The sequence below is a fragment of the Kwoniella mangroviensis genome (assembly GCF_000507465.2).
Source record: "Kwoniella mangroviensis CBS 8507 chromosome 1 map unlocalized Ctg02, whole genome shotgun sequence".
Taxonomy (NCBI): domain Eukaryota; kingdom Fungi; phylum Basidiomycota; class Tremellomycetes; order Tremellales; family Cryptococcaceae; genus Kwoniella; species Kwoniella mangrovensis.
In genome coordinates, this window is record NW_027062534.1 from 1,477,305 (window position 1) to 1,489,283 (window position 11,979).

General features: G+C 46.0%; 6 protein-coding genes across 6 annotated transcripts; 2 read left to right on the top strand and 4 right to left on the bottom strand.

The window, feature by feature from the left end:
• Positions 1-301: 301 nt before the first annotated feature.
• I203_105654 (uncharacterized protein) lies at positions 302-2,705 on the top strand (the record flags this gene model as incomplete). The annotated part of the gene is made up of 5 exons (XM_019144808.1): positions 302-590; positions 865-1,080; positions 1,142-1,188; positions 1,245-1,535; positions 1,668-2,705. 5 exons carry the CDS (start codon positions 302-304, stop codon positions 2,703-2,705), a joined length of 1,881 nt encoding a protein of 626 aa, XP_019006143.1.
• Positions 2,706-3,078: 373 nt separating this feature from the next.
• On the top strand, positions 3,079-4,104 carry I203_105655 (uncharacterized protein; the record flags this gene model as incomplete). Its single annotated transcript, XM_019144809.1, has 8 exons — positions 3,079-3,134; positions 3,215-3,289; positions 3,357-3,382; positions 3,469-3,494; positions 3,552-3,625; positions 3,692-3,706; positions 3,779-3,846; positions 3,914-4,104. 8 exons carry the CDS (start codon positions 3,079-3,081, stop codon positions 4,102-4,104), a joined length of 531 nt encoding a protein of 176 aa, XP_019006144.1.
• A 154-nt stretch (positions 4,105-4,258) lies between these two features.
• I203_105656 (uncharacterized protein) lies at positions 4,259-6,832 on the bottom strand (the record flags this gene model as incomplete). The annotated part of the gene is made up of 10 exons (XM_065517814.1): positions 4,259-4,438; positions 4,538-4,918; positions 4,988-5,094; positions 5,162-5,547; positions 5,617-5,724; positions 5,806-5,874; positions 5,930-6,149; positions 6,214-6,518; positions 6,568-6,632; positions 6,686-6,832. 10 exons carry the CDS (start codon positions 6,830-6,832, stop codon positions 4,259-4,261), a joined length of 1,968 nt encoding a protein of 655 aa, XP_065373118.1.
• Positions 6,833-7,217: 385 nt separating this feature from the next.
• On the bottom strand, positions 7,218-8,081 carry I203_105657 (uncharacterized protein; the record flags this gene model as incomplete). Its single annotated transcript, XM_019144811.1, has 3 exons — positions 7,218-7,604; positions 7,735-7,878; positions 7,956-8,081. 3 exons carry the CDS (start codon positions 8,079-8,081, stop codon positions 7,218-7,220), a joined length of 657 nt encoding a protein of 218 aa, XP_019006146.1.
• Positions 8,082-8,471: 390 nt separating this feature from the next.
• Positions 8,472-9,665, bottom strand: I203_105658 (uncharacterized protein; the record flags this gene model as incomplete). Its single annotated transcript, XM_019144812.1, has 5 exons — positions 8,472-8,589; positions 8,655-8,752; positions 8,824-9,234; positions 9,306-9,449; positions 9,525-9,665. The coding sequence occupies 5 exons, from the start codon at positions 9,663-9,665 to the stop codon at positions 8,472-8,474; spliced, it is 912 nt and encodes a 303-aa protein (XP_019006147.1).
• Positions 9,666-10,575: 910 nt separating this feature from the next.
• Positions 10,576-11,532, bottom strand: I203_105659 (uncharacterized protein; the record flags this gene model as incomplete). The annotated part of the gene is made up of 2 exons (XM_019144813.1): positions 10,576-10,774; positions 10,847-11,532. 2 exons carry the CDS (start codon positions 11,530-11,532, stop codon positions 10,576-10,578), a joined length of 885 nt encoding a protein of 294 aa, XP_019006148.1.
• Between the last annotated feature and the right edge of the window lie 447 nt (positions 11,533-11,979).

Here is an 11,979-nt window from a genome sequence, read left to right on the forward strand (position 1 = left end):
GAATAACACAAGAGGCTGCTATGCAAGTAGAGATTATGATGATGAAAAGGAAGGAACGCACAACTTCATCCTTCATCCCGGATATTCCGCCGGAAGCTGCGGAAGCACAGTGAACATGAGCATGAACATGACGTGGGCACGTTTAAGATTATTAAATATCTCAGGTTCACATCAAGCAACATCAAGATCAAAATCAACATCATCATCTTATACTCGTAAGCACCTCACTCGTACTGAAAACCCAAAGCTAAGACCCCTCGGATCTTCGGAATCACAGATATACTTGACATACCCCAGCGCAATGTCATTCGACCCACCACCTCGCCGTACACCCGCCGCCTCGGCATCTTCCACCCGACCCACCACCCCTTCCGACCCCTCTACACCTACATGGAAAGACAAAGTGAAAGCCCGCGGTGCAGTATGGGGTAAGAAAGCGGTGGACAAAGGTGTCAAGATCTCTGACAATATCGGCGGGAGGGTAAACGACATCGCGGAGAAGAGATTCGGTACAGAGGCATTTTGGCCTGTGACGGGTGATTTCCCAAAAGAGATGGAGAAGTGTACGAGGATTTTGAGAGCCTTCACTGGTGAGTGAGGATTATTGGCTTTCACCTGGGGCTTGTCAGATGGAAGACGTGGCTCTGAACTGGGGGAGAGACCATCCGTTTCTTTCCCTTCATCTCAACATTGCCTTATCTCTCTCGTATGAGAGGTAATCCTTCCTGTTTCCCACACTTCGTCTGCACCAGATGTGTTCACTCCTTGCTCTGTTTGCTTAAGTACTCTATTATGCACGAAAAATCCTTCCCACATAGTTTTCTGTCATTGCTCGTTAGTTCACCCGTTGACGCATCTGCACAGTTGACGGAATAGTCACCGAGGAGAAAGAGAAGCCCGACCCATCTTCACCCGACGACGCCAAGAAGAAGAAGAAAGTCAAGGTGATCCGTAAGATCCCACCGTCAGTGATAGCGTCTGCGAAAGGTCTGGCGATATTCACTTCGATGAGAACGGGCTTCGCACCGTTTGGAGGTGCAGGTGGTGCAGGAGTGGTCGTAGCGAAGTTACCTGACGGATGTGAGTGCAGACGTCCCCGTTTATAATTCCGTTCCATATTGACGTTGTATATTCAATACAGCATGGTCCGCTCCCGCCAGTATATCGCCTAACAACTTATCAGCCGGTGTGAGCTTCCCACTCCTTCCTCCCCAAATAGGCGTAATCGCTGACATGTATTGCAGTTCCTTATCGGGGTCGACGTCTACGACTGCGTCCTCATCATACGTACCCAAGAAGCCTTAGACTCATTCAAAACCCACAAGGTAACACTGGGAGCGGAGCTGGCGGTCGCTGCTGGTCCATACGGTGCGGGTGCAGCCGTAGAAGCAGGTAAAGAACGTGCACCTTTATTCAGTTATGTCAAAAGTAGAGGCGTATATGCCGGTGTGGAAGTGGTCGGTCAGGTGTTCGTAGAGAGATTCGATGAGAATGGAATGATGTATCATTGGCCAGGAGTCAAAGCTGGAGACATTGTGAGTGTATTGTCCGGCATCATCCCTTACTGTACAACCACACCTCACATCCTGCAATCTTACTGATCTCCTTAGTCAATGTTGATCGATGGCACGTCTGGGAAAAGTGACTGATTTCATATGTCTTCTTAGCTATCCGGCAAAGTCAAAGTCCCCATTGAGGCAGCCTCTCTGCAATCAGCTCTCAAAGACGCCGAGACTGGACGAGCTCAATCGCTCAAAGGGGATTCTCTAGATATAGTCGTTCAGGAGTCGGCCGATTTACAGTTAAACGAAGGCGAAACACTCAAATTGCCTCCTACACCAGATCAAACGGATGGACACGAACATGAGAGTGATCCCGAAACAGAGAAGATCCATCATGCGATTCAAGCCGGAAGTCATAATCCCTCAAGAACCAATTCACCTCCACTACCACTTGTCGCTCCTGTCCCTCAACACGCCTCCGGAGGAATGACGAAAGGTAAAGGAGGTAGATTAGTTCCTCCACCATTACCTGGTCGGAACCCCAATCGACCCAATCTCGAACATCTTTCACATTCTTCTCAATCGCGTTATTCCGATGCGATGGATGGTCAAGATATGGTAGATTCTCCTTCATCCATACGGTATGATGCTCCTCATGGTCCACCGCCTGATCATCTTCTACCTCCTGCTCATATCGAATCACATCACCCTTCTCCACTTGGTGCACCACCACCTCCCGCAGCGACGTCAACTCTCGTACCGGGATATGACGATGCTCCGCCTCGAGCGGAGACAGAAGAGTTCCCCCCTGCTTATTCGGATGAAATAGGTGCAGTGGCAGGCTCAATTACAGCTTATCCACAAGAGAAGAAGGCTCCTCTGGAGAGTGGACTGGTTCCTCCCGATGCGATGGGGGCGGATGGTCAGCCAATGTCAGAGAGTGAAAGGAGAGAATGGGAAGAGTTTTTGAGCTCAGGAGGGGATGATCATGCAAGTGCGGTTGGATCATCAGCAGCTGCAGGGGACGTCCAAGGATTGACGAGTAGTATGGAAGATCATCATTTGTACGAAAATAACGATAGGCGCAGACACGAGGAGAGGGAAGAGAGTTTGAAGAACCCATATGGTGATGAAGAAGAGAGCGGTTCAGGTAAAGGTAAGGGAAAACAGGAGAGGGAAGATAGCCTGCAAAACCCTTTTTGATAGAATTTGACTTTATAGATAGCGATAGTTTGAACAAGATATGGTCTGTTTGTATTTGTATATAGAGAAAATATGGCTCAGGAATGTATATTGGTACAACAATCGTCCTTCTTCAGTCGATATATCGCTAATAGGGCAAAGAGGGGATTGCCATGAATAGCCCTATCTACATATCTACCCTGAAGCTCAACTTCCTACTATAACCGATCGAGCGAGGAGAATGACGTCCGACTTGCCTACGAATGCTTTCAGCTTCTTCAAATGTATACATACAATGATCCTCATATGGCAGTAATTCTCGTCCTCCTTAAAGTATATCTCAATAGAATAGTCGCATCTGAGACAGCTAGAGTACAAGTACAGACTTGGGAATATGATCCACCCGGAAGGTAATCAAGCTGTCCAAGAACAGTGGAAGAAGGATATTGGGTGAGTGATCTATTCTGGAATAGGAATGTCATACAACAGATCGTCAAGTCAGTACTGACCGCGGAATTTCCTACTGATAGAGACCTACATTTGCTCTACGATTACGATGCTAAGAATCCGGAGACGGGCGCATCCGAGAAATGGCGATATGAGATGTGAGCGAGCGCTTTGTTCATGGGCATGCGAATGAGCTTCGGAGCTTACAGGAAGATGTGGTTGTAGGTGGTTCTCTCATGAAGATCGAATAAGTGAGTAGGAAGAGATCCGATACAATCCGAAGCGGAGCCCACTAGCTTTATAGGGACTCATTCGCTGACTGGTCTAACCTTCATAGCTTATGCGATCCACGGTGGACCTATGGTGAGTGTCCTCTGGTTACAATTGGGATATAGATTATTGAGAGGAAGATGGATATAGGCTGGAAGATATAATTACCAAAAAGCAGATTATCAATGTATACGACCCGGGGAACTATGGCAATGTAATTGGTTGTGGGTTTCGAATTGTCTTTCTCTCTGTCCGAGTTTGCTGATATTCATGAAATGGTTATGAAATAGGGAAGAGACTGGAACGTGAGTCACACTGATAGACCTGATTATAATGATTAATGTTTGATCATACTAACCTGGTCATCATGTCATGAGTATCGTTTCGTTGGTCTACGATATCCCCAATAAGAAGATCACCACCCTCTTAGCATTCTCGATTGGACGTGAGTCTCCCTTCCACCCCTGTACCCAAGGACACTGTCCAAATAACGTATCATTCTCCTGTCGTAGATTGGTCCAAACCGGAATCTGCACATGGGGACAAACGTGACCCAAAAGATTTCGAGCGATGGCGTGGACTAGCCAAGATTGGGGACTCTCAAACTGCCAGATTCCTCTTGAATGATCAGGCTGATATAGTTGAGGAGTTCAGAGGTAAAGGAGACTTGCAACCTATCGATCCGAGCTGGCCAACTCTTTAGTCGATGTATTGCGCCATAAGCTGAAGTATGGTTAAGTTCCATAAGATCATGGGATATGATCATAGGAGTACATATATACATCGTAACAAGATCTACTATACAACAGAACAATCATAACATGTATACTGAGATTCAGGCGAGCTTTGTGACTGTTCTACCCAGTCGCACTCAATCTTTCGGGTTCTTCCGAATCTTCGATCTCCTGAGCAGTGATATTAACCCCATCTTCATCTTCTATAGCCTGTAAGAAGCCCATCCGCTGGCCTCGGGAGAAATACAACGCAGGTTCTTGCTGTTTTATGACAGCTTCGGTAATCAGGCAGTATCTGACCGACTGATCGAGCCAAGCAGAAGCGATTATCAGCGATTTGTACAGATACAATCCACTATTAGGTGGGGAGCAGATTGTGATCAAAATTGGAAGCACACTCACCGATCCAGGGACTTCAAACATCGCATCACCCAATCTCTCTTCCATAATACTCCTCAATCCTCTCGCACCACCACCTCTTTCCAAACCCTCCCTCGCAATCTCCTTGATCGCTTTATCCGTAAATCTCAATTGTGATCCGTATTTCTCGAATAACGCTTGATACTGCTTTATCAGGGCGTTGCGAGGCTCGACGAGGATCCGTATCATATCTTCTAATGAAAGAGGAGATAACACTGAGATCACTGGTAATCTACCGAGGAATTCGGGTATCAAGCCAAATGTCGTTAGATCAGGTGTTGAGAGACCTGTCAAAGGGAGAGTTGAGGTGGAAGAGACCGGAGTAGAAGGTGTTTTAGGCAAAGGAGCACCGAATCCTATTGACTTTTCAATTGGTCAGCCTATGTTTACATTACAGCTATTTCTCTCTATGGAAAATAGGTGTGGACTTACCCCTTTGCCTAATCGTCTATTTACAATGTGATCGAGCCCCACGAAAGCACCAGATAGAACGAAGAGGATGTTCGATGTATCAACCACAAAAGTCTCTCCTTTTCCTCCTGAGCGTCCCAGCAAACAAACAATATGATCAGCTTCGCCCGATCGCTCCTACGGCGAGGCACCTACCAGGAGATCCACCACCACTACTAAATCCAGGTAATCCCTCTCTGACAGATTTCTTTCCTCCCAAACCTCTATTCATTGGATTATTCGGATCCCATCCTGGCGGATCACCATACGCAGCTTTCGATTCTGCTTTTGGCCCTAAAGTAGTCCCAGGCGAGCTTGGTCCAGCCCCACCAAGAGGGTTTGATGAGCTAGGTGAATTAGGTGGCGTTGAAGATATAGCTGGACCTTTGGCTTGTAATGTTAATGTGGTACCTTCCAACAATCGTAATAGAGCTTGTTGAACTCCTTCTCCACCTACATCCCTACCTCCTCCCCACGAGCCAAAGTCGCCTCCGCCCCTTCGTGCGAGTTTGTCAATCTCGTCGATGTGGATAATACCGAGTCTGTGCAAGAGCATCGACATCAGCATGAGCACAAGCATGAGACATGGATTAGGACAAGAGTAGACTTACTCTGCTCTATTCACATCATATTCTGCATTCTGCAATAACCTCAAAACGCAATTCTCCACGTCTTCTCCTACGTATCCCGCTTGAGTGTAAGTAGTAGCGTCGCATGAGCTAGGAATATTGTCGCAGTACGTTAGCATCTATATCATCCCTGCGTTACTCGTTGCTGCTCAATATGAGACGGCTACTCACGCGAACGGCACATCTAGTATTTTTGCCAAAGTTCTAGCCATCAATGTCTTACCGGTTCCAGTAGGACCACTATGGAAGATCGTGATCAGTCATAGTGAATCAAGGTTGAAAGTATATCACTCACACCATCAAAACGTTGCTCTTCTCGATCACCACCTCTTCTTTAGGCTCGATTGATCCTGGTACTTCCTCTTCTGCGAAACTCGATGATCTAGATTCCATTTCAATTTCAATCGACTCCTTCCTTTTCCTTCCTCCTTGATCGTTCTTGCGTTTCTTCATTGTCTGACCTAACAGAGAAGGCAGAGTAGGAGGTGGCTTTGCACTGAAATATCCATCTCGAGCTGACCATTCCCCTTGTCAGCTGTGGAACTCTCAGAGAATGCTCGAAGGAGCTGGCTAGCTCACCCCATTGTCCCTCTCTTGATCTGAGCGTGAGCAGATCATGTGTTAGAGTGGGATCCGTCCCATCAGCACCTGTCACCTTGGTAGCGTCCCGTTCGATTTGGCTGCCTGCCCTACTTGGATCCCACGTCATCGGGTCCAGGTCGTCCCGCCGATTAGGTCGGTCCCATGCTGGTCGAGTCGATGTGGATGTCGAGATGGGAGGGTCAAGGATGATAGGTGGAGGTTGTCTTGGTGGCGGAGGGGGAGGGGGAGGGGGTTCCCGAGGAGGTAGACGAGGGGATATACGATGATAATGATTGAACACGCTATAACAACTGTCAGTATAGATATTACCTGGAGGAGAGATGTACTTACGCAACAGACAATGTCCTCTTCGCTTTCTCCTGACCTACGACATACTTCGATAGGTGATTGTACAGCTACAACGCAGTCAGTAATAGTCCGGCTGAATGAGACAGAATATCGCACTCACATCTCGAGGGGAACGTACACTCCATCCTGTGAAGGAGGCATCTTCCTCCACAGCTCTTGTTGCAGATGATGAATATCTGACATACAGACGGATAGATCCTGGAGGTCTAGCTCGACTCAGCCTCATTATATGAGTGTGGGTGTACATGTTCATCTGGTCAAGTCAGTGGTTGGGGAGAAAGGAGGATTCATTGATAGCTGATGAGTCGATTATGAAGTTGAGAGTGAGAGTGGAGGTCACGTAACCATTGCGCTTCGCCCCGGTTATCACGATGGTAGTAGTGATGAGGACAGGGGTGATGGCGAGCAGGACCAATGCAATGACCAGTGAAAGACAGACGAACATGTGTATATACATGCACTACTTGTATATCCCAAAACTGTACAAAAGGGAGTTGAAACTTATAACATAGGCCCGGAAGGCGGTTAGCCTCGAAGTCAGCAAACGTACAGACCTTCAATCAAAGATCAATGACATATACAAAATTATCCATCTAGTTTCAACCTCCCCAAGGACTGAAACCTTACGCTATTTACAGAGCTCCATAATACTTATTCGGTCTACCTTCCACCTTCTCCACTTTCTCCACCTGCTGTTTACCCAACCTCTGCGGTTTCGATTTCTTCCCCGCCGTGCCCTTCCTTCTATTCCCCTTGGAAGATGGGTGGGAGTAACCATAAAAGGTACCTTCACCACATATCATCGGATTGTAAGATATCGGCATCCCACCACATCTACATTCGTATGTCGTTTTGACCCATTGAGGGGCAATTGCAATGTAATCCGCTTCAGGACAAAGGTCGAAACATTCTGACATCGTACCGACTATCGTACTAGTCGCTTTTACCAATTTTGAAGATGACAGTTCGATCATTTTGGCGCAGAGGTGGAATTGGAATGGAACGTGTATTTTGGTCACCTATACATAACATAAAGCACATAAGTGATCGTTAATTCATGAGAATCCCCACGACTAACAAGCCAATATGAATGCCAATCATAAGGGAGTGCAGTCACACAAGGAAAGTATTCCCCCGTATTCGACTCACCTCACGATCATAAGGTAAGCATTTCCCATATTCATCCTGAGCGACATTATACATGAACGTCTTGGGCGGTGAATTCCCACATTGACAATCCGTTTCGAAAGCTGACCAGAAAGCGTATTCGTATCCTTGATTTTTACATGTACTCTGCGCGACGAGATGAAAAATGCCACTGTGATTAGCATCCTGAGCGGTTGAACCATCTGAAGCTCGACTTGACTTACCTGACAATCACCTTCGATCTCCACTTCGTTGGTATCGCTAGGCATATTATCCACGCATCCTATGAAGGACTGCGCACGGACGAGCGTGACTAACGCGATAAAATTTAAGAGTTGTTTCACCAACATTGTACTGAATCTCTGATAGGGTCGAAGATGGAACAATGAACCTGGTATTGAATTGATAGTCGACGGTGGAAAATATACAGTTGGTTCATTCATAAACATCTAGGTTACTCACAGTGCAATGGTGTATGCCTGGGGAGAAGGGGGAGAAGAGGTGAGGTGATCTACCATACTGGTGTGAGACAGTTTTCAGGTGTAGTAGCTCAGGGTTTTTTAGGCTTATTTTCGGTTCATTCCTTCTCTTTACGCGTATTGTATCGCATTGAGATCTACGTTAACTTGGGTGTCCACTCTCTTGGGATGCCAGTTGCTTGCTCATCACAATCTTGTGTGATATCAACGAAAGTGGTTCATGCTGCACATAAAGTGTCCATTTGATATCAATCTATCCATTTACTTCTTCACACAAGCTCCGTTCTTCCAATACCAGCCTTTCTTACAAGCGTATATTTCACATTGACCTTCGTAACAGGTTGATGCTCCGAGGCTTACTCCTGGCAGAGTCGTGCAACTGGTAACAAGAGTTCATCAGCCGTCATCATTCGGCAAACACAAAATGGAGAAGTGTAAGCTCACTCTACACCCCTTCCCTTGCATCTACCCATGAGTCTCTCCCCGAATCTGCCATGGACGCATCCTCCGCAAGATTCAAGTTCCACATCGGTATTAATGCACTAAATGTTTACCCAGCGAAGCAAGTCAGTCTGATCATGTTGTATGGCAATCCATGAAAAGATGAACTCACCTCGTAGGCATCCTGAACACCTGGGACATTACAAGCAGTCAACCCTTTGGGGCATTTCGGAGCCATACCAGCAGCCGCCATCTTCCTTTGTCTTATCAATTCCCTTCTCTCGTTCAATCGTCTTCTACCAACGACCTCCGAAGGGGATTCACCTGCAACTTGATAGATGTATTCGCTATTTGCATCGCATACTTGTGGAGTGTATAGAAATTCACCTTGATCGTTACCGCAGAAACAAGAGAAATACTGTATTTCAGGATTAGGTCTCGCCACGGCAAAAGTATACGATTGACAATTATCGAAACATTCTTGGATTGTTCGGAATTGCGATGTTTCTGTTTGATCAAAAAATACTTCACCGTTTGGGCCAGTACAGTCTAAATGATCGAATTGACTAGATGTCCTTTGTGCCTATATATGTAATATGGTATCGACTTTTAGTCCACGGAAATAGGAGCCAAAAAGAGAAGAGGGGGACATACGAGATATCCACTCGTACATGACGAATCGGTCGATCCAGAATCGATATAATCTAGAGGTAAAGCAGGTAAATTACCGCACCCACAATCCCCTTGGCCGCCGAAATTCGTAAATGAATACGCGAATCCTTGACGGGTACATGTAGCCTAAAGGAAATGCAGTATAGTATTGAGGTGATCAGTTTGTAGCCTGCTAGAATGGAAGGTATGTAAGCGGCTTACCAAGCAGGTTGAGCCCTCATCAACATCGTAGGCAAAATCTCCTTCGGCGTAATTATCTACACAACCCAAATATGGTTGAGCGGCCAGAACGATATGGGAAGATAAGATAATGTAAAGAATGTGTTTGTTCATGGAGATCATGTTGATCAACTAGATGAAAATAGAGTGAGAGAGCGGAATTACTATCTGAGGATAGATAGAAGATGGGAGGTATGGATTGGCAGAAGAGAGAATGAAAAAGGGTCGATGATTAGTAAACATTGCTCAGATTATCTGATCACATTCCAGTATATATACCTTCTGGATTCCATACCTCAGCATGAAAGAGTGGGTCTGTCATCCGCGTACTCGCCATCCATCACGTCTATTGAAAACGGGATATAGAAAGGCTTTTCGTGCTGTCGCAAGTGACATTCATGAGTGAACGTGAGTGAACGAATAACGGGAGGTATTCAAGGCATGATAATCATGATTGTTGAGATATATCGATAATCTTGAAGTTGTGGTAGGAGCTTGCTAGGACGATCTGAATGACATTTGAATAGATGAGTATTTAGCAAAGGTCCAGGTCTCATCTCTCTTGTGGCACATTCACCTTGAAAAGAGATAGACTAGGAGTTTGTCAATTCAAATCGCTTTTCTGGAATCACATTCCAGATCACCTTTCGGCAACGCGACGGGCACGAAGTTGAATTATCGGCAGCACGCAAGGCACAGCAAGGGCATGTAATGTACTCAAAACTGTAAAATGCTCACATGTATGTCGCGATTTCCATACTAACGACAGGTCAACAGCACCGGAAAAGATGGCATCAACGAAAGCAAGTTGGATTGCTGAACCTTCTCCATGTGTAAAGGTCCAAGAGGAAAACTTTTGGGATATTGTCACCAATCACACCAATCACATTTCAGACAGCTAGCTATGCACCCCAAACAAGATAAAAAAACAGAGCTTGAAGGAGTCCGGCGCAGATTTATCACTTCAATCGGAAATTACGTTCGCTGTTGTGCTCGGACCACAGCTGAGTTGAAGATTCCATCGGTCAAATTCTCATTCTTCATAATGTGACACAGAGATATACAGCAAGAGGGAGCTCACTTTAGCAGCTGATACGATGATAAGAGGTAATTTGTCAAACCCTTCTTCGGATATCATCAATTTATCTCGAGCAAGAACGTTGAAATGCAATTTCGCAATTTTGCGTCTAGTCTCAAGATCGACTAACATTGCTAATCCGGTCGTTTCCGCCCTATCCAACCATTCTCTTAGCAAAGCAAAACATCATCCAAAGAAAGAGAATGATCCAAGCCACGATACATACCATTGGTAGATTGCCCCATCAAGATGTATTTTCTGACTATCGGAACCTTTATCACCCTCTTCTAACCATGCAGTCCCTTCCTCTCCCATTATCTTGATCCACGTGCCTCTTACCGAAAAATTCAGACTAGCTACTTTCTCTACCCTATCGTTATTGCAGGTTAAGACCACCTCCTTCTCAGTCATCTTGGTACACGCAATTCTGTGACCCGTGTTTGGTGATTCCTCCATGCTGTTCGAAATCACATGAGAGGGTGTTTGAGGAGAGTTGATGACAGGTTCGAAGCGGATCTCTGAATGAGAGCCATAATCGTACAGATAAATTTCATATGACCTCGTAGCGGAGGCAGAACTGAAAGTTGACGTGGTTGATGGTGAAATTGGAAGGATATTTCGATGGAACAGTCGGCGTAGAGGTGATTTCTGAGGGGATGAGCCTCTTCTAGAAAGCTTAGATGGTTGAGGGAGAGAACTTGGCTTGGAGTTGGGATGGTCTTTTTGGTAATCCTGCCCGGTAGTATAGGTAGTATCGCTTGCCCACCGACCTCCTGTTTGCGATATAGACTTTAGAAGCGATACCGCATGGTGAGTCGAAGGTGAATGAGTCTCAGACGAGTAGTCATCTTGGGATGGTTTAATAGGAAGAGGTAGATGATATGGGGGTATGTTAGTGGGAGCTGAAGACATATTTGCCGATTCACGAGGCAGGATGAGCGAGAAAGGTTGCAACAAGTGAGGTCAGTATATATGTCATGGGAAGAGTGTAGATCTCAGGAGCTACTGAGTCTTCATTACAGCAAAGGTACATCTTGGAGCTACACTTAGTACGTCTGAAGTGATTGGGCCAATGCGATGCACGATTGATTAAATGTCACTCGATCAGAGCAATGTGTGCAGAGGCACCCTTGAGAGGTGTCGGGTCATCCTTTGTATGTGTGTGAGTGGACAGACCAAGATTGCAAATCTCCTACATTAGTGCCCTTCATCAGTATGCTCTAAGGCTGCGTTGCTCAATGGGAGTACCTTTATTCAAGGGATGGGTGTATATGCATGCCAGGATGGTTGAATTGCGAAGAAAGGGGTTCAAATGACAGTTGTGTGTGAATTCACTCACTGGCCGGTACATGGAGTATA